Source organism: Saimiri boliviensis, chromosome 5, assembly GCF_048565385.1.
Source record: "Saimiri boliviensis isolate mSaiBol1 chromosome 5, mSaiBol1.pri, whole genome shotgun sequence".
Taxonomy (NCBI): Eukaryota; Metazoa; Chordata; class Mammalia; order Primates; family Cebidae; genus Saimiri; species Saimiri boliviensis.
The window spans coordinates 17,304,924-17,330,030 of NC_133453.1; the positions used below are offsets into that span (position 1 = coordinate 17,304,924).

The window sequence follows — 25,107 nt, forward strand, 5'->3', positions numbered from 1 at the left end:
ATCAATTCTGGAGTTAGGTGATAAAAGACATCATAGCTTCCATTTTGGTCAAATACCTTGTATTTCTTGGACTAGTCTCCTATCAGGAAGTCAGCTGCTATGTTACCACGATGCCTAAGAAACCATGTGGAAAGGCTCATGTGGTGAGCAGCTGAGGCCTCCTGCCAACAGCCATGTGAATGAATGAGTGGTCTTAGACATGGATCCTCCACTTCCAGTCAGACTTTCAGATGACTGCCTACTGGCCAGTGCCTTGACTGCATCCTCATGAGAGAACCTCAGCCAGAATCAACGAGTTAAGCTGCTCCCAAACTCCCGACCCCCAGGAAATATATGAGAGAATAAATATTTGTTGCTTTATGCCACTAAATTTTGAAGTGATTTGTTACATAGCAACAGATAATTTATACACCCAGGGTCACATTGATTGGAAGAAAATGGCAAAATAAAAAATACTCTATATTCACGAGACTTAGGGGATGGCCTCCGAGTGCTGGGTCTAGATGGAAGCATAGATTTTGCTAAATGAAGAAGAGATGGAAAGGAGGAACAGCATTCCATAGCATGCACAAAGTCATCAGGAATGATGATGACTTGGTAAATTCCCTTCAAAAAGTGAAAGCTGAGAGGCCGGGCGCGGTGGCTCAAGCCTGTAATCCCAGCACTTTGGGAGGCCGAGGCAGGTGGATCACAGGTCAAGAGATCGAGACCATCCTGGTCAACATGGTGAAACCCCGTCTCTACTAAAAATACAAAAAAAAAAAAAAAAAAAAAAAATTAGCTGGGCATGGTGGCGCGTGCCTGTAATCCCAGCTACTCAGGAGGCTGAGGCAGGAGAATTGCCTGAACACAGGAGGCGGAGGTTGCGGTGAGCCGAGATCGCGCCATTGCACTCCAGCCTGGGTAACAAGAGTGAAACCCCGTCTCAAAAAAAAAAAAAAAGTGAAAGCTGCCCGACCTTTTAACCCCTATAGGAACAGGTCCCCTTTCCTGTCATTAGAGATATTTTTCAGAAACAAGTTCAGGAAATACCAGGGAAGATGTCAAGCATAGTGTTTCCATTTTACCCATGTTCCTTGATGTTTCTGCTAAACTGAGCAATGTTTGGATCTGAGAGAGAGGGGTCCCTGTTGCAGGGAAAGGAATATTTTAATGGATTATAAAAATAAGTAAAAACCGGTGATGAGAGGGAAAGTAGAGATATCAGACCACTATGACTATAATATTGAAACTTCACACTTTTGTTTGGCTTTTTGAATAAATAAAGCATTGTAAAAGTGGTTTGAGATTTTTGCAATGTGATTACTATGCTGGCCCTGCAGTGTAAACCTTGGGTAAAATCCTGAGAATGACTTAAAAGAACTCCTGGCAAAACTACTGAATGAGATTACCAAGTCTTCTTTCCTCTCTGGGATGAAACGATGTCTCCAGATCTTTGGGAAGGCCCAAGGAGATGAAGCAAGTCCAAAAACAATAAATCACTGTAGACTTCATTTTCAGTCTATTCCACAGATTTAACATGTATTGAACAGATAAACACTAATTAGGTATACATTGTAGCAATTGCTGAAAGACACTGATAATTTTTTTCAGCATTTCCTCTTGATTAGAGTTAACCAGATTATAGTCATTAAAAATTATAAATTTAAGAATCTGGGCCTGGCATGGTGGCTCATGCCTGTAATCCCAACACTTTGGGAGGGCGAGGTGGGTGAGTCACGAGTTCAGGAGTTAGAGGCCAGCCTGGCCAACATGGTGAAACCCGTTCTCTACTAAAAATACAAAAAACTATCTGGGCATGGTGGCATGCACCTGTAGTCCCAGCTACTAGGGAGGCTGAGACAGGAGAATCACTTGAACCCAGGAGGTGGAGGTTGCAGTGAGCCGAGATCAGGCCACTGCATTACAGCCTGGGTGACAGAGCGAGACTGCCTCGGGGCGGGGAAAAAAGAATCTGGATAATCTGGAGACTGCATATGAATAAATTATTCCTTATGAGACTATCATTTATATCATTATATTGTTTGTATCTATTTTTAAAAATACTCAATTAGTGAAATATTGCATTATAATGTATATATGTAATGTCATATTCTCTGTGGAGTTCTGTCCTACAGCCTTCATGATAGCATTAAAAGAAAAACTTTAGACAAATTAAAATTAAGTTTAATTGAGCAAACAACGATGAATCAGGCAATTCCCAGAACCAGAACATGTTCAGAAAGATTCCAGGACTACCACATAGTCAGATAATATTTATGGACAGTAAAAGGAAAAAGTATGTATAGAAAATGCAAATGAGGAACAGAAACATCTGGTGTCTGCTTATTTGAATAGGACAGCCTGTGGTTGGCTGAGACTCAGCTACTTTTACAAGAGCAGGTGACAAGTCTTTTAGACATCAAGTTAGGTTAGAGTTCACTATACACTGAGAAACCTTTAGGCCAAAATTAAAATATGTTCATTGGAGGCTTTAGTCCAAACTTAATTTAACAGTACTATAAGTTAAGTATCAATATCGCTATAATTGTATCAGTCAGTGTCTTATCAAAAGAACAAAGGCACACCAGATGGTTCCAAGTAGGAAATTTAATACAAGGAACTAGTTACAAAAGTGTCAGAAGAACTGAAAGGCTTAAGAGATTAGCAGCAGCAAGACTGACGAGACAAAGGGAACAGATGGTACCAGAGCACAGGAGTTAGGTGAGGGGACCAAGAACCCCAGCAGAGACTGCCCGTTGAGGGCTGGAATAAAAGAGGGAAGCTATAGTCAGTGGGCACTGAAGCCACAGAGAAGGTATGCTCCCTAAGCAGAAAGAGTGGAGGAGAAATACCCTGGTTTCTTCTTTCCTCCTCCTGCCTTCCAATGTCCCACCACTACTTCCATCATACAGACTTATCAGGAAGCAAGTCGGTTAGGGAGTCTGGGATATGTAGTTTGCAGAAGTCAGCCCCCTGCAATATATAGACCAAGCAAGGCACAGGTAGAGTGGGTCTGATAGCAACAGGCAAATGGCTAGCCTGTGACTGATTACACTTAAAGTATCTGAAATGTGAAGAGTAGAAAGTCAAAGCCGCATTAGAATGCTGACCCATTAAGCTAACATACCTTAGTTCATTCTCATGTTAAAGGTAGGAACTTCTTATTACAAGAAATAATATTGACATTTATTATTATCATCCTTAGCCTTCTTACAGTACAACTATAAAATACTCCCTCAAGGAAGTCCAGCATGACACAGGTATTTAGAGTCAGAGGAGGTGATGGCAGGACAGACATTTAGAGATCAAGGTCCAGGGTAAGGGAACAGGCACGGTGGCTCAAGCCTGTAATCCCAGCACTTTGGGAGGTTGAGGCAGGTGGATCACTTGAGGTCAGGAGGTCAATACCAGCCTGGCCAACATGGTGAAACCCCATCTCTACTACAAATACAAAACTTAGCTGGGTGTGGTGGTACGCACCTGTAATCCCAGCTATTCTGGAGGCTGAGGCAGGAAAGTCATTTAAGCCAGGTAGGCAGAGATTGCAGTGTGTCGAGAACATGCCACTGCACTCCAGCCTGGGCCACAGAGTGAGACTCCATCTCAAAAAAAAAAAAAAAAAAAAAAAAAAAAAAAAAAAAAAACCAAGGTAAGCAACATGAGTTAACAATAAACACCACACGTTATCTCTGCTTCCTACATCACCACTAAAAGGTAACATTATTATTCTCACTTTAGAAATGCACATTTAGTAAAGACACTAGTTTGCCAAAGATATAATTGGTAGTTAACAGCAAAGCTCTCTGACTATGAAGACCATGTTCTTCCTACTGTTAGGGTAAAGGGACTTGTCCAAGATCACATAGCTGGCAGTGGATGGTAAAACTTTATTCATTGATTCCACCTTCTAACTCAGCAGGGCAGCTCTGAAATCAATTATTTCTCTGTCTGGGAGCTAAGCTATAAGGTTGCAAAGGCCTAAGAATGATACAGTGGACTCTAGAGACACAAAGAGAAAGGTGGGAGGGGGGTGAGGGATAAAAGACCACACACTGGGCCAGGTGCGGTGTCTCACGCCTGTAATCCCAGCACTTTGGGAGGCTGAGGCAGGTGAATCATGCGGTCAGGAGTTCAAGAACAGCCTGGCCAAGATATTGAAACCCTGTCTCTAATAAAAATACAAAAATTAGCCAGGCATGGTGGCAGGTGCCTGTAATCCTAGCTACTCGGGAGGCTGAGACAGGAGAATCACTTGAATCTGGGGGACGGAGGTTTCAATGAGGTGAGATCACGCCATTGCACACTCCAGCCTGGGTGACAGAGTGAGACTCTGTCTCAAAAAAAAAAAAAAAAAAAAAAAAAAAACAACAAAAAAAAACAACACACCCTGGGCACAGTGTATACTGCTCAGGTGATGGGTGCACCAGCATCTCAGAAATCACCACTGAAGAACTTATCTCTGTAGCTAAACACCACCTGCTCCCCAAATGCCATTGACATGAAAAAAAAAATCAATTTTCTCTGTATACTTAGAGTCTATTTGTTCCAAGAGGCTGTGCTAATGCGCTTCTATGACCACTTGCACCCACTCCAGTCAGGTTTTTTCCCTACCAGTCACGGAAACTTCCAGTCATTTCATTTGGCTGATCTGTAGCATTTTCACTTCCTCCTCCTCAGAACACCTGCTTCCTTTGTCTTCAGGACAACACACACAATATCCATTTTCCTCCTACCTCATGGAGTCCGGGAAAAGGGAGCAGGGGGGCGGGGCTCTCCTCTCCAGTCTTTTTTCTAGCTCCTCCTTCTCTTCCAGACCTGTTAATGTTTCCAAGACTTCTGTCCTTATACCTCTTGATTATTTATACACATACTCCCTCTTGGATGCAATGTACTCTTACGGCTGTAAATGCTATACACGTTTCACAAAAGGCCTGCTATAAAGGTAAACCAGGCCAGGTGCAGTGGCTTTCAGCTGTACCAGCACTTTGGGAGGCTGACACAGATGGATCACTTGAGTTCAGGAGTTTGAGACCAACCTGGCCAACATGGTAAAACTCCATCTCTACTAAAAATACAAAAATTAGGCGGTCATGGTGGCACATGCCTGTAGTTCCAGCTACTCAGGAGGCTGAGGCACAAGAATCACTTGAACCCAGGAGGCAGAGGTTGCTAGTAAGCTGAGATCCCAGCAGTATACTCCAGCCTGAGTGACGGAGCAAGACTCTGTCCCCCCCAAAAAAGATAAACCAAGGCACAATGGCATTTTAAATGGCTTATTTGTGCAAACAGCAATTCATGAATTGGCAGTTCTAAACCAGAAGTGTTTCCAGGGCTCTGTTGGAGAAGCATAAGGGACAAGCTTGGAAGAATGAAAGCCAAAATAATGCAAAGAAAATAATTGATTGCAGTTATAAAGTGGCCTTATTTGGTGTATCCTGTGGGACTATCCCTAGCTATATAGGTCTGTTGACTGCTTCTGATTGGTTGAGCTTAAGTTGTGTTTTTCTTTAACGTAGGCATTTACAAGAAATAGCTCAAGTTAAGTTTCACTTGTGTTTACAGTTCAAGCAAGGTTAAGATCACTTAGGAGGCCTGATTGGTGTTTTCTGTTCAGGGATTCTTCAGCTGTGGTTTCCATTTTAATTTACTTTAACAGGCAAAGCCCCGATTAAAATTTTGAACAATTATTTGTAGAGGGCTTTTCTCTCAATTTCGTCTATCCTGCTGCCTTAAGATCAAGCATAAACTTGGCTCCCGTACTCTGCTACCAACCAGTGAGCATCTGCTGCCCCTGCAGAGGGTGGCCCATCACATTCCATCCCTGTGCATTTAACTCCCAAAGTAATGGCTGCAATCCAGACCTCTCTACTATTCAGTAGCGTACAGCAAACTCCTGTATTCAGGCTGGGTGCAGTGGCTCATACCTGTAATCCCAGCACTTTGAGAAGTTGAGGCAAGTGGATTACCTGACGTCAGGAGTTCGAGCCCAGTCTGGCCAACATGGCAAAACCCTGTCTCTACTAAAAATACAAAAATTAACCGGCATGGTGGCACACGCCTGTAATCCTGGCTACTAGGGAGGCTGAGACAGGAGAATCGCTGCAGTGAGCCAAGATCGAACCACAGCTCTCCGGCCTAGGCAACAGGGCAAGACTCCATCTCAGAAAAACAAAACAAAACAAAACAAAAACAAACAAAAACCCGTATTCAACTGCCTACTCAGCCCCTTCATGTGAAGACCTAATACTCGACTCAAGCTTCCTATATCCAAAACTGAATTCTCCTTCTCTTCCAAACCTGTTCCCCTTACATCTTCCACAGATTAATAAATGGCAGCTTCACTGGAAAGTTGCTTAGCCATAGATACAGAATATGGAATATGAAAGAGTTAAGAATGACACAAATCTTGGTGTCATTCTTAACTCTTTCATATTCCATATTCCACAGATCTCATTGGCACCACCTTCTGGTTAAGTCTAGAATATGATGTCCTCAACACCAGCACCCTTAGAACGCCACATCATTCCTCAAATACCGTTAATTTCTCAGTTAGCTTCCTGACTGACCTTGCTTCTACTCTTGCCTTTTACAATTGAAGACAGAGTAGGCCGGGTACGGTGGCTCATGCCTGTAATCCCAGCAATTTGGGAGCTGAAGTGGATCGATCACCTGAAGTTGAGTTCGAAACCAGCTTGGCCAACATGGTGAACCCCTGTCTCTACTAAAATCACAAAAATTAGCTAGGTGTGGTGGCATCCGCCTGTAGTCCCAGGTACTTGGGAGGCTGAAGCACTAGAATCACTTGAACCCAGGAGGTGGAAGTTGCAGTGAGCAAGGATCATGCCACTGCACTCCAGCCTGGGTGACAGAGTGAGACTTTGTCTCAAAAAATAAATGAAGATAAAATTTTGTTTAAAAAAATTGAAGGCAGATTAAACCAGCTTTCTGTTCAAAACTCTCCAATGGCTTCTTGTCTCATTTAAAGTAAAAGCAAAAGCCCTTATCAATGGTCTCTGGGCTCACCATGGTCTGACTGGTGGCCTGTCTGTATTGTCTTTCTCTGCGCATTCCCTCACTCACTCTGCTCCAGCCTCGTGGGCTACCTGGCTGTCTCTACAAAACCCCTGCCATATGCTCATCGTAAGGACTTAACACATGCTGTTTTATTTTCCAGAACAGTACTTGGCCGACATTTCCACATGGCTTACTCCCTCCTCTCCTTCTTGGCTCAAAATATAACTTTACAGTGAGGCTTTCACTGGCCACCTGTCTTAGGTTGCATTCTCCAACAGCAGATATTGTGAAAGAGGTTGGCTCATAGTGTATTTATTAGGAATCAGTAGCTGTGAAGGGAGGGGGAAGTAACAGGATTAGGCAGGAGAAGACAGCTGCAGTACATGCCTTACAAAGCCTTGTCCAATCTAGGAGAGGGTTCTAGAGCACGTGTTGCCCATCCATGTGTCCTGACGGTTAGGACTTTATCTTCCTATCTTGTTCAGTTACTGAATGTGGGCTCCCCTGTGAAGAGAACAACTGAGACCCAATGGTTCTCAGCAGCTGGGGCAGACCCTGAAGGAGCTGAAGGCTAGAGGCTCTCTGCTGACCACTCTTCTTCCCTGAAAGCACATCTGTGCAGTGTGTACCTGAATCTAGCACACCATCCTATTTAAAATTACAACATCCCCTAGAGTCCCTATCACCCTACCCTGCTTTATTTTCTCCATAACATTTAACATCTTCTAATATATAATTTATTTTGTTTACTATCTGTTTCCTTCACTGGGATGTAACTTCTAACAGCAGAGGGATTTTTGTCTCCCTTGAGCCTGCTACATTTAGAATGGCACCTGGCTCATAGCAAGCACTTGGAAAATATTGGTTGATTAAACAAAGTTGTTCAGTAGCCTGTCTAGTTATTACATGGTACAGCCTCACAAGAACCATGTCTTATTAATCTCATCAGCATACAGCACATAATGTGCAATATATCTGTTGAATATATGAATAAATAAATCCATGAATGTTTGCTAACAACTTCATCATGAGAAAGCACTAGCATAGTGGTGGCTCATGCTTATAATCCCAGCACTTTGGGAGGTTGATTAGGCAGATTTAAGGTCAGGGGTTTGAGATCAGCCTGGCCAACATGGTGAAACCCAGTCTCTAGTAAAAATACAAAATTAGCCTGGCATGGTGGCAGGTGCTTATAATCCCAGCTACACAGGAGGCTGAGATAGGAGAATCCCTTTAACCTGGGAGGCAGAGGTTGCAGTGGGCTGAGATTGCACCACTGCACTCCAGCTTGGGTGACAGAGTAAGTCCATCTCAAAAAAAAGAAAAAGAAAAAGAAAAAAGAAAGATCTAGTACATCACTGTACATGGAAGTCAACATGTGATTCACATCTGCAATTTAAAATTTTATTAGACACCTTAAAAAATAAGAAGAAACAGGTCATATTAATTTTAATAGTATCTAACTCAATATATCCAAAATAGTATCATTTCGACAGGTAATCATTGTAAAAATTATTGATGAGTTCATCATATTACATCTTTTTTGTTTTGTACTCAGTCTCTAAAATCCAGTAGTATTTTGCACCTGTACTGCACCTAAATTTGGATAAGCCGCATTTCAAGTGTTCTATAGTCAGGTGGATAGCATGGTTCTAATGCAATTCTGCAATTTGGGTGTCAGAATAATATAGTTGGGGCAGAAGTTTGGAGGGGGAGTCTTTGCAGTCATTGAATTCCTGAGTTCCAGTGTCGGCTCCTAAACTTACTAGTTGTCAATGACATCTAGCGAAAACCCACCAGGAACAAGTCGGCTTGATTGCTTTTGGAGAGAGAAGACACACCGTTGGGAATGGGGAGATGTCTGGGTAAAGGAATGTTAGGATGGTTTTATTATAGGATTTGTGTTTGTGTTAGGTGACCTGGGAGGGCTTAAGGAAGAGAGGCTCTCTTCTGGACTGGATGTTGTCAGGAAATGGGTATAATGCTAAGGTTTTATATCTTAATAAATCTTATCTAATGGAGGAAGACTAGATAGAGGTTAACACTATAATTAACAAAGAAATAAGAGTCACTCATATTAGTCAGGATAGGGGGATGTTTGGTAATTTTCGTGGTGTGTACAATACTCGTATTTTGGTGGTGTTTAGACGTGATTATGCAGTGGCCTTGTCTGATGTTCTGATGTTTATGTTCCACAGGAAGCAAACACCTCCCAGCAACACCAAAGCTCAGCTGTTATTACCAGGCAGCTTCTGGAGATCAAGGGCTGCCTTTCTCCTTCTCATAGCTATACAGTCTTAAGGTAGTGATCAAACTTCTCTGATTGTTTTCTCATTTCTAAAATGGGAATACAAAAGCATCTATTTCTTCATCTCTTAAGATTATCAGTATTAAATGAGATGCAAAGACAATGAGTTAATGCCTGGTATATCGTCACCACTCAGTGAGTGCCATCTATTGTAGTTCAAAGATTCTAAGATGTACTGTATTTTTTTTCACATTTTCACATTTCCGAAAGTAGGGTGTGTCTTTCAAACAATGGCTTCTTTGAACAGATGAAAGGTAGTATTGTTATTTCTGAAATCTCTGGTTTGGGGGACAATTCCTTGTCCCCTCCAGTTGCTTAATCCATTCTTGGGTGAATTACTTTACTTTTTAACCTTCCTTACTTTCACTATTTCTCCGCAGGCGCCTTCTGGGGTCCTCTCCCAGCCACAGACTTTTAGCGTGCGCGGCATCCCCAGGCAATACGGGCAGTGCGGCGGCAGCACTCGAGGGCTTACGGCGGCGCGGCGCCCGAGCGGCCCAGCAGTTGAGGGGAAACCGGCGCGTCCCCGCCCGCCCGGCCGTCAGCTGATGGGCCGCCAGCCGAGGAGGCCGCCGCCGTCGCCGCGCGAACATGGCGGCCGAGATCCACGCCAGGCCGCAGAGCAGCCGCCCGGTGCTCCTGAGCAAGATCGAGGGGCACCAGGACGCCGTCACGGCCGCGCTGCTCATTCCCAAGGAGGACGGCGTGATCACTGCCAGCGAGGACAGGTAGGCCCAGGCTCGGCCGGGGCGGCCCGAACTCCGCGACGGCGGGGCGTGGGAGCGGGGGGGGTCCGCGGGCCCGGTCCTTCCTGCGCGAGGGGCTCCCCCTGGCAGCACGGCCCCGCACCCACGCCGCGCACCTTTGATCTGCTGGGTTCCGGGTTCCCTCCCGCCGGTCCTCCAGTCTCGACTTGCACCTTTCCAGCCTGGGACCCCGGTCCCGCCGCGCCCCTGCAGCCCGGAGCCCTGTCCCACTGCGCGCCTGCAGCCCGGGAACTCTGTCTCACTGCGCCACTCAAGCCTGGGACTCCTGTTCCAACGCGTCTTTCCAGCCCAGGACCCCTGTTCCAGTGCGCTCTACCTCTCCCCTCCAAGCCCACAGCGCCCCTCCAGCCCCTGACCCCTGTCCCACCGCGCCCCTCCAACCCGGGACCCCTGTCCCACCGCGCCCCTCCAGCCCGGGACCCCTGTCCCACCGCGCCCCTCCAGCCCGGGACCCCTGTCCCACCGCGCCCCTCCAGCCCGGGACCCCTGTCCCACCGCGCCCCTCCAGCCCGGGACCCCTGTCCCACCGCGCCCCTCCAGCCCGGGACCCCTGTCCCACCGCGCCCCTCCAGCCCGGGACCCCTGTCCCACCGCGCCCCTCCAGCCCGGGAACCCTGTCCCACCGCGCCCCTCCAGCCCGGGAACCCTGTCCCACCGCGCCCCTCCAGCCCGGGACCCCTGTCCCACCGCGCCTCTCCAGCCCAAGACCCCTGTTCCAGTGAGCCCTACCGCGCCCCTCCCAGCGCACCGCGCCCCTCCAGCCCGGGACCCCTGTCCCACCGCGCCTCTCCAGCCCGGGACCTCTGCCTCACCGCGCCCCTCCAGCCCGGGACCCCTGTCCCACCGCTCCTCTCCAGCCCAGGACTTCTGTCCCACCGCGCCCCTCCATCCCGGGACTCCTGTTACACAGCGCCACTCCAGCCCGGGAACTTTGTCCCATCGCGTCACTCCAGCCCGGATCCCCTGTCCCACTGCGCTTCTTCAGCTTAGGAACTACGTCCCACCGCGCCGCTCCAGCCTGGGACTCTTGTTCCAGTGGGCACCAGCTCGCCCTTCCTAGCCCACCGCGCCCCTCCAACCCGGGAACCCCGACCCGTGGTGTCACACTAGCCTGGGACCTTCGTCCCGGTCTCTGTCTCTTGCGGGGTTTGGCCTGGTGCTCCGGAAGGTGTTTCTGGGCCCTCCCAGGTCGGTTCCAAATCGTTTCCTCTGGAAGCCTGGAGGACCCGCGGCTTGTTACCGCGGGCCCTGGTGCCCGGGTTTGCCTCTTTAGGAGGAACCTCCAGCCACTCTCGCCGCTCTCTTCCTTCTTTGGTACTCAGGGGTTTCATGCCACGCCAGGCTTATAGACCAGTTATTTTTGCCACAGCTGCTAGAATCACCTGAACTCTTAATAGGTTTTTGTGAAAGTGACTCATTTTTTAAAAAGATTTAGATGCATTCATTTTAAAAGGAAATTTTATTTATATCATTAGGAAAACTAACATTACTCACCGACAGAATAAACTAATAATTAAAACGTGTTCACTGGTGTGCACACAGAGTCCTCTCTTGTACTGTGACATCTTGCATTGGATACTCACCACACTTTGGGAAACACTGATTTGGTCCTGTTTTCTTATTTCTCCTAAGAGGAAGCCAAGGCCTGTGGAGGCTAGCTTGTTACTAAGTCAAGGAGATACTGGTGAAGCCAGAACTGCAACCCAGGACTCCCACCAGCTCTCTGGTGTTCTGGGGCTGAGTGATTGGCTTGGAGCAATATTTACGATTTGACTTAAAACTTCAGCGTCTTTAAAGTCCTAAAGGTTTACAGTGTCAGTATCTTTCCGGTGGGAATTTGAAGGAAATGACTGATGTTTATTGAATAAAGCTGTGCTTCCTTGATGCAATGAGCCGTCTTAAATAGTGAGAGTCCACAAGTCCAAAGGCTTTCTGGAGGACAGAAGGTACTACTGTCCTCTTAAATTGAAGGCATGGTCTCTAGCCTTTTGTAATTATACTCTTAAGTGACACTGACACCTGTCCTGAATGGGAAGAGAAAGCCTGAAGCCCCCAGCACCTGTTGGTCCTTCGGATATTGCTTTTGAATGAGCTTGTGCCTTTTTCCTCAGTTAAATAATGAGCTGATTGTGAGCAGGCAGTGGCCTCTCCCAGCTGGTTCACACGTAGCTGACCTCAAACAAGGAGGGGAGTGATTGGTAGGACCTGGGTGTGGGCGTGTAAAGCAGGAAGAAGTGAGAGCGAGTGCTTGAGACATGGGGAGAAGATGGGGACCTGAAAAAGGCAAGGACAGAATAATGACTCTTGCATCATGTGAACTAAGATGCAGACAACGCTTTTTAGAAGGTAGCAGACTTGACCGGGCGTGGTGGCTTACGCCTGTAATCCCAGCACTTTGGGAGGCCAAGGCACGTGGATCATCTGAGGTTGGGAGTTTGAGACCAGCCTGACAAACATGGAGAAACCCTGTTTCTACTAAAAATACAAAATTAGCCAGGTGTGGTGGTGCATGCCTGTAATCTCAGCTACTCAGAAGGCTGAGGCAGGAGAATTGCTTGAACCCGGGAGGCAGAGGCTGCAGTGCGCAGAGATTGCACCACTAGGATCCAGCCTGGGCAACAGCAGTGAAACTCCATCTCAAGAAAAAGAAGTTAGCAGCCTTTATTCAGTCAAATATTTTATTCATGACTCATGCATGTTGGGTAAATTGCTGAATATTTGAGATTGCTGGTCAGGAGCAGTGCTGATAAATGTTTTTGGAAAGTGATTACTAAGCTGCTCTGGGACTGAAATGTTCTGGGGGAGTTTGCATCTGCTCACATTTTAACTCGCTCATCACTGTTATTGCAGAGCCCAAGTAGATGACTGGACCAGGAGGGGGTTGATGTTTGAGGTTTCTTGTATGTTCAGGCCCTTGCAACTTCCTTGAAGGGAGAACAATCTTTTTAGTAGGGGCTGCACTTGATGAGATTTAATGAAAGCACATGGACGTGGGTTTTTTGTTGGTGTTAGCTATGGTGGTTTGTTTTCACAGTCATAAATATGTGCCATGCTTTTCACTCATTTACTCATTCATTTAGAAATAGCTTTTTCAGCTGGGCACAGTGGCTCATGCCTGTAATCCTGGCACTTTGGGAGGCTGAGGTGGGCGGATCACCTGAGGGTGGGAGTTCCAGACCAGCCTGACCAACATGGAGAAATCCTGTCTCAACTAAAAATACAAAATTAGCTGGGCGTGATGGCACATGCTTGTAATCCCAGCTATTTGGGAGGCTGAGGCAGGAGAATCACTTGAGCCCAGGAGGCAGAGGTTGCGGTGAGCTGAGATCACACCATTGCACTCCAGACTCGGCAACGAGAGCAAAACTCCATCTCAAAAGAAAAAGAAAAAGAAAAAGAAATAGCTTTTTTATTGAGTGCCAGGCTCTGAGGATACAACAAGGGTCAAAAGCCACAGTACCTTGACCAGGCTAGGTGGCTCATGCCTGCAATCTCAGCACATGTGTGAGTTCCATGCTAGACCTATAGGGGAGAGAGACAGCTGACAGCTAAGTTGCTCTTTTCCAAGGGCTGAACAGTCTAGTGAAGAGATGGCCCCTATGTAGTCAGCATCTAGTGCTGAGAAGCCACAGGAAGAGGAGGCTCTGTGGGCTGGGGTCAGGGCTTGGGGACAGCCTCCTAGAGAAGTTCATTGAGCTGGTCTTCATGGATAGAGGAGTGGCATATAGAGAGGAAGGAGAGATGCACCCTTGTCCTAGGCAGAAGAAGAAGGACAGGATGGGAGGGAATTGTAAGAGGTAAAGAACCATAGCTATTTCTAGGTGACCTTAACAAAAGGTGTATGGTGACAATTGCAACAGAGAGGACTGAGAGCTAGAAGGACCAGTATCCAGTTTTTTTTTTTTTTTAATTAAAAAGAATTTTTTTTTTTAGGCTGGGTACAGTGGCTCACGCCTGTAATCCCAGCATTTTGGGAGGCCAAGGTAGGTGGATCACCTGAGGTCAGGAGTTCGATACCAGCCTGGCCAACATGCTGAAACCCTATCTCTACTAAAAAGACAAAAATCGGCTGGGTGTGGTGGCTCATACCTCTAATCCCAGCACTTTGGGAGGCCAAGGCGGCAGATCACCTGAGGTCATGGGTTTGAGACCAGCCTGACCAAGATGGAGAAACCTCGTCTCTACTAAAAATACAGAATTAGCCAGGCATGGTGGTGTGCACCTGTAATCCTACCTACTTGGGAAGCTGAGGCAGGAGAATCACTTGAACCCAGGAGGTAGAAGGTGCAGTGAGCCAAGATCACACCACTGTACTCCAGACTGGGCGACAAGAACAATACTCCGTCTCAAAAAAATTTTTATTTTTTTAGAGACAGGGTTTTGCTTTAGTCACCCAGGCTGGAGTGCAGTAGTATGATCATAGCTCACTGGAGCCTGAACTCCTAGATTGAGGTAATCCTCCTGCCCCCTCAAAATGCTGGGATTTCAGGTGTGAACCACCATGTCTGATCAGCATCCAGTTTTGGAAAAGTCTTCCTGTATGCCACTCTTAGGAATTTGGATTTTATTTTGCACACAGTATAGAACCATCAAAGAGTTCAAAACAAGCAAATGACATGATCGGAATTTGTAATTTAGAAATAACAATAGCTAACCTGTTGAAAGTCCCTTTTCTCTACGAGAACAGAATTGGACCTTATGTTTTACTGTTTCCTGTCCTCACACTGCCTCCCCATTGGCAGGTACAGTCGCTTTCTCTTATCAGCAGTTCCAAAATTTAGTGCATTCTAAACATCAGAAGTTTGTATGCGTGTGTGTGTATAAATTGGACCGGAACACTCATTTGGTGCTAAAATTTGGCATGAACAAATGAGACTATTCGTAATCTTTATTTACTGCATGCAGTGTGAATATTCATCTATTTTACTATAGAAATAGCAGTGCATTCAATTGCAGGTACTGTGCCAGGTCTTATGGAATGTATGGTGTATGCATCCTGTTGTAATGGCCGTTTGGCAGGTCAGAAAACTGAGGTACAGATGTTGAAATAACTGCACAGAATCATATAGTTATTAAGGGGTAGGACTGATATTTTAACGCAGATCTAACTCTGAGGCCCTAGTTCTTTCCGCTGTGCACCTGTTTTTTCTATATGTATGGAGAAACTGAATCCAGGCAGCATCAATCAATAGTTGAGTATACCGGCAACAAGTGTAAAATGCTAGGATTCTACCTTTTGCCATGATTCTATTAACCTTCCTTCTTTCTACTAGTTTCAGAGTTTTTTTAAAAATTGGCTTTTACCTTCTCTATACAACTTTTGCTTTAACATATAGAAAACTAGCTTTTTTTTTTTTTTTTTTTTTTTAAGATGGAGTCCTGCTCTGTCGCCCAGTCTGGAGCACAGTGGCGTGATCTTGGCTCACTGCAAACCTCTGCCTCCCAGGTTCAAGTGATTCTCCTGCCTCAGCCTCCCGAGTAGCTGGGATTATAGGCACCTGCCACCACACCTGGCTAATTTTTGTCTTTTTAGTAGAGACAGGGTTCCATTGTCTTGGCCAGGCTGGTCTTGAACTCCTACCTCGGGATCCGCCCACCTTGGCCTCCCAAAGTGCTGGGGTTATAGGCATGAGCCAGTAGCTTTTTACATTTAAAGTAGGGTCCAGCTGAAGTGAATTCATTTTACAAATGCTAAAAGCAGTGAGAACTAACAAAGCATTTTATGAGGAAACATGAAAGGAATGAAGGTCTTCCTGAAGTTAGTGTCCCACTTTTGTAAAGTCTAGGCCAGTGGTTCTGGACCAGGTGTGGTTTTGCCCTTTGGGACGTTTAGCGATATCTGGAGACATTTTTGGTTGTCATAAAGTGGGGGAGGTGATATGGTTTGGCTGTGTCCCCATCCAAAGCTTACTTTGAATTGTATCTCCCATAATTCCCATGTGTTGTGGGAGGGACCCAGTGGGAGATAATGGAATCATGGGGGCAGTTTCTCCCATGCTGTTCTTGTGGTAATAAATCTCAGGAATCTGATGGTTTTATAAGGGGAAACCCCTTTCACTTGGTTCCCATTTGCTGTTGTCTGCTGCCATGTAATACATGCGTTGTGCCTTCTGCCATGATTGTGAGGCCTCCCTAGTCACATGGAACTGTGAGTCCATTAAACCTCTTTTTGTTTATAATTACCCAGTTTCTAGTATGTCTTTATTAGCCATGTGAAAACGGACTAATATAAAAGGGTCCTATTGGCATCCAGGAAGAGGCTAGGGATGCATCTCAGTATCCTGATATGCCCCACACCAAAGGATTATTGGGCCCCAAATGTCAATGGTGCTGATGTTGAGAAACCCAGGTCCAGGCTTCATGTACTTATCTGGCCTCTCTAGAACACTTGTTCTTTAACCTGAGTGTGCATCAGAATCACCTGGAGGTCTTGCAGAAACCTAGGTTGCTGGACCCCACACCCAGAGTTTCTGATTTGGAAAATCAGGTGAGGCCTGAGAGTTGGCATTTCTGCTAAGTTCCTAGGTGATGTTGATGCTGCTAGTTCAGGGATCACACTTAGAACCACAGCTCTATGAGAAAGAAGTGTTATTTGTCACTGTGCCTGCCTATGTGCAATCACCAAGAAAGAACACTGAATACAAAAATTAGCCAGGCATGGTAGTGCGCACCTATAATCCCAGCTACTCGGGAGACTGAGGCAGGAGGATAACTTGAGCCCGGTAGGGGGAGGTTGAGGTGAGCTGAGATTGCATCACTGCACTCCAACCTGGGTGACAGAGCAAAACCCTGTCTCAAATAAATAAATAAATAAATAAAAGAATACTGCTTACATGTTATCCTCTTTTTTTATCAGCTTCTGGGATATATTTGGTTGGGGTCATTCTCATGCACCCACCTAGTTCACTGTACTCAAACTACATATGACAAAGCTAGATACAGTCAGACCTTTAAAGAGTATTAAGCCAATGTGGAATATCAAAGTTTAATTCCATGGCACCTGGGAGTCACAGGTAATTAGTAGTTTGGGTGGGTGGTCAGCTCAGGGTTTTGCTTAGAAACCTTTATGGATTAATGTGTCATGAATGGTTAGTAGAAAATGGTACTACTACTTATATGAACTCATTTGTATTTTGCTGAAGTAATAATTACCTTAAGCTTTTTAATTTAAATTTCATTCTTTCGCTAAACTTAATTTACTATTTTTAACTTTACTTTAAATTTCTTAACTTTGGAACTGAGAATTTTTGTAAAGAATTATTATTATTATTAGGAGACGGGGTCTTACTCTTCTGCCCAGGCTGGATTTGAACTGGGCTCAAGTGATCCTCCTGCCTCAGAGTCCTGAGTAGCAGGGACTACATACCTATGCCACCATACCTGGCTAACATTCTTTTTGTTGTTACTGGTTTTTGTTTGTTTTGAGACAGGGTCTCACTCTGTTGCCAAGGCTGGAGTGAAATGGCATGATGCTTGGCTCACTGTAGCCTTAACCTTTTGGGCACAGCTGATCCTTCCATCTCAGCCTCCCAAGTAGCTGGGACTATAGGCATGTGCCACCATGCCCACCTAGTTTTTGTAATTTTTTTGTTTTTTTTTGCGATGAAGTCTCGCTCTGTTACCAGGCTGGAGTGCAGGGGCGTGATCTTGGCTCACGGCAACCTCTGCCTCTTGGGTTCAAGTGATTCTCTTACCACAGCCTCCCAGGTAGCTGAAATTGCAGGCATGTGCCACCACGCCCAGCTATTTTTTTTTTTTTTATACGACGTCTCGCACTATTGCCAAGCTGTAATGCAGTGGCGTGATCTGGGCTCACTGCAACCTCCACCTCCTGGATTCAAGGGATTGTCCTGCCTCAGCCTCCTGAGTAGCTGGAATTATAGGCACATACTACCACACCCAGCTAATTTTTGTATCTTTAGTAGAGATGGGCTTCACCATGTTGGCCAGGATGGTCTCAATCTCCTGACCTCGTGATCCTCCTGCCTCCGCCTCCCAAAGTGCTGGAATTACAGGTGTGAGCCACCACACCTGGCCTAATTTTTGTATTTTTAGTAAAGACAGAGTTTTACCATGTCATCCAGGCTTGTCTCAAACTCCGGGGCTCAAGCAATGTGCCCACCTCAGCCTCCCAAAGTGTTGGGATTATAGGCATGAGCCACTATGCCCAGCACCGGCTAAAGACTAGGACCTTCTTTCTATCCAGAAATTGTATTAAAAAACAAAAACAAAAACAAGATAACTTCAGTGGTAAGTTTAAGAATTTGAACTGCAGTGGTGACTTTCCTGGTAGGGGAAACAGAAAGTAAGACTCTACTTTCAGAACAGAACTAAAATGATGAGACAGTAGGGAACAGTATGTTTGCTTTTTGGACTTTTTTGCTATGGACTGAACCAAAAATGTACTAGCACAAAGAAAGCACTATATATGATATGATTTCTTTTTCAAGACAGAGTCTTGCTGTGTCACCCAGGCTGGAGTGCAATGGCACGACCTTGGCTCACTGCAACATCCGCCTCCTGGGTTCAAGTGATTCTCCTGCCTCAGCCTCCCAAGTAGCTGGGATTACAGGTGCCCTCCACCACGCCCTTCTAATTTTTTGTAGTTTTAATAGAGATGGGGTTTCACCATATTGGCCAGGCTGGTCTCGAACTCCTGACCTTGTGATCCACCTGCTTCAGCCTCCCAAAGTGCTGCGATTATAGGCATGAGCCACCGTGCCTGGTCGAATGATATAATTTTTAAAATATAAAAGCTTTATAAACTATTATAAATAAGTTAAGGCTATAGGCCTACTGTCTTCATTTTTGAGAAAGAGAATTTGTGGATGAACGTGCTTATACTATTGCTTCAGGGGCGGCCAAGATTGGTTTCTCAGGAAACCAGTTTTGTTTGTCCCAAGTCAAAGATAAATCTCATATGATTTAAAATACACCTTGGCTGGGAAAGAGTAAAGAATACAGAAAGCCAACTCTTAGATGTTTTTTAGCATTTTCCTTTTTTAAAAATTATACCAAATATTTACTTTAATATATTTGTTTCCACTTAGATATTTCTAAGTTTATTAAGATGGTTTGGGGGAAAATTTGTATATTTATTAATTGTTCACATAGAAATAATCTTAAGTAAACAACTTGATTTTTAAGTGTTATGCCTGGGAGGAAGCTTGGCATAGCTGGAATTCATTAGTTAATACGGAAAACCAGGATGTTAACTGCTGTATTTTCATCGTCATGCAATGCCTAAAAGTACACTTTAATTTGTGTTCTAAAATAAACTGAAGACTTGAGAAGGAAGGAAGCCTGGGTGGCCACACATTTACTCCTGAGTTGTTAGAGTGAGCCTTCATTGTTACCATCATTTTCTTTTTATAACATAGTTAAGAACAGAGGCTTGGGAGCCAGAATGCCTCTGTTTGAATCCCAGCCCTGTGATCTTAGACAAGTTATTTAACTTCACTGTATCACAGTTTTCTGCTTTACAGGGTTTTGTGAGGATTAGGTGAATTAAACCACGTGGAAGAGTGCCTGGCACAGAGAAAGCATTATCCAAGTGTTAGCTGTTATTATTTTCATTCCCATTTGTTTTCCATTTAATTACTTTAATCTTATCAAAGACTAAACTGGCACAGAGAAAGCACTGTACAAGTGTTTGCTACTATTATTTTCATTCCCATTTATTTTGCATTTTATTAGTTTAATCTTATGAAAGGCTAAATATGTTTCTCCTTTGTATATATGTGTGTATGTATATGTACATGCATGTGTGAAAGTGAAAAAAATTTTCCTGCTTGAATAGGACAATACCATTTGAGGAATTATTTATAATCCCAAATGCTTACAACTGTCTTTGAGTCATGGCTTTTCTTTATTTCCATATTTGGTTACTTGCAGGTCATGTCAGTGATTAGTTTCCCTTAGACATCTTTCCCCTGCTATATTTGAGATCCTCAAGATCGGGTTCATTGATTCACTAGAAAGACTGACACATTCTAGTCATACGCGTGGCTGTGATTTATCATAGCCAAAAGACGCAAAACAAAATCAGCACATGGGGTGAAATCCAGAGGAAACCAGACACAAGGCGTCCAAAGGTCCTCTTCCTGTGGAGTGATAAGACATGCTTGATTCAGATTGAATTAAGACAGCATGTGTAAAATATTGTTTATCAGGGAAGCTCATTAGAGACTTTATTCAGTGTTAGAGGCTGGTCCTGTAGGTGCTCTTGGCCTAACATGTTCTAAAATTCCAGACTCCCAGAAGGAAGGTAGGTGGTCAACATAAACCACATGTTTTATACTGGCATGAAGCACAGTGAGCCATTTGTAGGAGTTAGGGAGTAGTCAGGCCCCCTCCGGATAAACCAGCTCCCAGACACCTGCTAAGGGCCAACCTTGCAAGCAAGCCTTTCTAAGGACAGCAGCATCCGACCTGCTGTGGGCACTCTTTTCTGCCCACCTGCCCATAATTACCCTAGTGTTTGTCCTCATCATCTTTTAAACCTCATCTTTCAAAACCTATTAACTGGCTCCCCTAAGTTCCAGCATACTGTACTTGGATCTGTCCCACCAATCTCGTATCTGCAACCAGGCTTTTGCTGTGTTTTTCTCCTGCTCATGACCTTTCATTAGCTCCTTACTTAATCATGTCTGTAAAAGGTCTTTGGGGGCCAGGCAGGGTGGCTCATGGCTGTAATCACAGAACTTTGGGAGGCTGAGGCAGGAAGATTGCTTGAGGACGGCAGTTCTAGACGAATCTGGCCAACGTCGTGAAACCCCATCTCTACTAAAAATACAAAAATAAGCCAGGCATGGTGGCCTGTAATCCCAGCTTCCTGGGAGGCTGGGGCCAAGAATTGCTTGAAACTAAGAGGCAGGAATTGTAGTGAGCCTAGATCGTGCTACTGCCCTCCAACCTGGGCAATAAAGCAAGACACTCTCTCTCAAAAAAAAAAAAAAAAAAAAAAAAAGGACTGGGAACCCCATAACTAGTCCCTGCTAAACTTTATTTCCACTGTTTATCTCTCGTTTATCATTCTTTTGTGTCCGGTAAAGTCAATGTGTGTTCTGCCCCACTCACATCCGGTACATTTCCCACCTGGGGGCCTTTGCCTCACTCACCAGGAACCTCCCTTGCCCTTTCTCCTGTATTCAAATCCTCCTTTGCCTCCTAGGTCCACTTCAAGTTCCACCTCCTAGATCCATTCCAAGTTTCACCTCCTACATGGAATAATTCTTCCTAGCATCATTCTCTGTCCTTTCTGAGCTTCCTTCAAGACTCCCAGTATCTTACTGACTATGCCTAGTTAATTGCAATCCAGTATTAGTTCCTGTTGCTTTATATTTATTCATCTTATCTTCCCACATAGTCTGTACTCCACCAGGTACTGCATTAGTAGCCACTGGTTGAATGACATAGACTTAACCATTTCTGCACCGTAAACATCTCCCCCAATGTGTTTAGCTTTCATAATCTGCTAGTTCTTTCCTAAGAAGCAGATTGTAATGTAATTAATGACATTTGTTTCTAGAATTTAGGTATTCATCTTTCTTCTCTACAAAGTATGCTTAGCAATTTTTTTCTGAGAACTGTTAAGATATCATGAGCACATATATACTCATTTCATGATGTATTTTTCTTGTACTTCATTGTGAAACAATCTCTTTAACCATTTATTTTTCTTTGTCAATACACTCAGAACACTTCCCTTCAGGGTCAAGGTGAATCTGCAGCAGACCACCATCATAGAAATTTTAAGGAAAAAGTCGCTTATCTGGAATTTTTTCTCTTTCTTTCTCCTCCTCTTTGTACTTGATTGAGACACTTTCCATCAGTAGAGTCCAGTTGCAAAGGCTTATAGGGAGATGAGAGTGCTTGGAGTGAAACCAGTGTTGATGGGAGGCATTTTTGGTTTCTAGGTTATGGTTTGTAGAAAATACAGCCTAGTGCTTGAACCCAGGAGGTGGAGGTTGCGGTGAGCCGAGATTGAGCCATTGCACTCCAGCCTGGGTAACAAAAGTGAAACTCCATCTCAAAAAAAAGAAAAAGAAAATATAGCCTAGTATAGAATTCCTGGGATACCTGCAGTATCCCGAAGAGGCTTCTTACCGCTGTGCTGTTCTTCCTCACTGAAACCCTCTTCTCAGTTTCATTTGCTTGATTAACCCCTCATCCATTAGGACTTCTTGGGCAGTGTTTGCCTTGCCAGATCCCCCAACCCAGTATAACACCCTTCCCACTGCCTAACACTGATCTACCCTTTCCCACTCCCTAACATTAATCTACCCTTTCGTTGTCCTCAAAGCTATTACCACATCATATTATTGTTACTCATTTACATATTTGTCTTTACTAATTAAATGATGACCTTGAAAATTTTTCTGGTCAGGCGCGGTAGCTCACGCCTGTAATCCCAGCACTTTGGGAGGCCAAGGTGAGTGGATCACCTAAGATCAGGAGTTCGAGACCAGCCTGGCCAACATGGTGAAACCCCCCCCATCTCTACGAAAAATACAAAAATTAGCCAGGCATGGTGGTGGATGCCTGTAATCCCAGCTACCTGGGAGGCTGAGGCAGGAGAATTACTTGAACCTGGCGGAGGTTGCAGTGAGCTGAGATCGTGCCATCGCACTCCAGCCTGGGTGACAAGGGTGAGACTCTGTCTCCAAAAATAAAAATAAAAATAAAAATTTTTTTCTAACACATGAAGCAGTGTAGAGCTTGTAGTAATGTCTCAAGTGTTAGTTTGAATCAGTCAACAAATCTGTTGGGGAAAAAGAAGCATGGAACATAATCTAAAAACAGGCCACTGGCCGGGCGTGGTGGCTTACACCTATAATCCCAGCACTTTGGGAGGCCGAGTCGGGTGAATCACTTAAGGTCAGGAGTTTGAGACCAGCCTGGCCAACACAGCGAGACACTCCATCTCTACTAAAAATACAAAAATTAGCTGGGTCAGGTGGTGTGCGCCTGTAGTCTCAGCTACTCAGGAGGGTGAGGCAGGAGAGTTGCTTGAACCTGCCAAATGGAGGTCACAGTGAGCTGAGATTGTGCCACTGCACTCCAGGCTGGATGACACAGTGAGATTCTATCTGGAAAGAAAAAAAAAAAAAAAAGACTACTGTTCCTTACTGCAGACCGCTGCTTTGTGGTTCCTTTAATTTGTGTTTCAGGACTCTTAGGCTATGGAGAGAGTTTGAGCTTTTTGTTTTCTAAAGATAGGTCTTAGTCTGTCTCCCAGACTGATGTGTAGTGGCACGATCAGAGCTCACTGCAGCCTCCACCTCCTGGGCTCAAATGATCCTCCCACCTCAGCCTCCTGAGTATCTGAGACCACAGACATGCACCATCACTCCTGGCTAACTTTTAATTTTTTGTAGAGATGGGGATCTCACTATATTGCCTAGTCTGGTCTTGAACTCCTGTGCTGAAGTGAGCCTCCAGCTTCAGTTTCCCAAGTAGCTGGTATAACAGATATGTGCCACTATGCCCGGCTAATTTATTTTTATTTTTTGTAGAGACAGGATCTTGCTGTGTTGCCAGGCTGGTCTCAAACTCTTAGGCTCAAGTGATCCTCCTTCCTTGGCCTCCCAAAGCGGTGGAATTACAGGTGTGAGCCACCATGCCCGGCCAGACGTTTTGTAATGTAAGAAAGTGTTGCCTGGGCCCTCCATGGACTCCGGCCTGTCTAGATCACTCCTGCTCTTTGGTGGTCAAGGTGGTTCCTAGCCTTCTTGACGCACAAGGATCACAACAAGTTATTTTTGTTCTAACAGTGAAAAAATTACAGCAAGGATGGTTTTGAGTAAAAAAAAAAAAAAAAAAAAAATCTGCAGGTTTTCAACTCTCTGGCTTCTGGAAAGGTGGTATTCATTTAAAGGGGGTGCAAATGCTGGTGACACCCAGTGGCTTCTTCCCTGGATCAAATCTGCCTGTGTTGACATCAGCAGTCTAATTCTTGATCACAGACCCTTGAAGCTGTCCAGTAATTCCTCCCCTAGATTGTGGGAAGGAATTGAAATTTCTGCTTTTCTCAGGCAATGTAATTCTCCTCTACAAAATGAGGCTGTTTTCTCTGCCTTTTAATTTAGAGAATAAATTCAATAACAATCTAGTATTTTCTCTCTCACCAAAAGAAAAAGACTTCTTTTTGCAGCAAGAATGAACAGGGCAGAATTCTGGAGATTCCTTGGAAGGAAATTGCTATTTATTTGATAAAAACAGATGGCACTGATGACCAGGTCATTCCTTCTCCTTTTTGAATGTCTTAATGTTATAGAAACCATCTAGTGTACCAGAAGTACACTTTTTTTTTTTTCTCTGTGTCTTCTGAAAGGGCTGTCAGACTAGGAAAAAATGTCCTTTGCTATAGTTGACAGAAATGTTCACATTTACCAAGATATGAAATAGTGTCAGCATCCCTAAGAATGACCAGAAAATCAAATTTTCTCAGAATTACTGTTTGCCCAGAATTTAAAAGAAAAAAGGACGTTGGGCTTCATTTGTAACATATAATATACTTTTTTTTTTTTTTTTGAGATGGAGTTTCACTCTTGTTGCCTAGTTTGGAGTGCAATGGTGCAATCTTGGCTCACTGCAACCTCTGCCTCTCAGGTTCAAGTGATTCTCCTGCCTCAGCCTCCTGCACCCAGCTAATTTTGTATTTTTAGTAGAGATGGGATTTCACCATGTTTCTCAGGCTGGTCTCGAACTCCCAACCTCATGTGATCCGCCCGCCTCAGCCTCCCAATGTAAGTATACTCTTTAAATGATTAATCAAATGCTCTCTTTATATCAGTTTAAAATTTAAAGATGGTTAAATTGCTTTAATTCAGCTGTTTTTGAAGTGATTAGTGTGTTTTTTTGAGAAAGTTTTAAAAAGATACTCAGTTTTAGAGATGTTGCTGTTTCAGACCAGGTAGAACTTGGCCTTGTGATTTTATAGAAATAATTATGTGCTAGTTGAGTTTGCTTATCTAGGTGTGGGCATAATTTTCAAGGTAATCATACTGATAATAATACTGGAAAATATGTATT

General features: G+C 44.6%; 1 protein-coding gene across 2 annotated transcripts in view; it reads left to right on the forward strand.

Moving 5' to 3' along the window:
• Positions 1-9,796: 9,796 nt before the first annotated feature.
• Positions 9,797-25,107, forward strand: part of WDFY1 (WD repeat and FYVE domain containing 1) — a 70,458-nt gene continuing 55,147 nt past the window's right edge. The window contains exon 1 of one of the 2 annotated variants that reach the window (XM_010336239.3): positions 9,797-10,032. In XM_010336239.3, coding sequence (XP_010334541.1) covers positions 9,896-10,032 — 137 coding nt within the window. In that variant the 5' untranslated portion in view covers positions 9,797-9,895. The remainder of the gene's footprint in view (positions 10,033-25,107) is intronic. The other variant, XM_003925475.3, reaches the window with a different exon arrangement.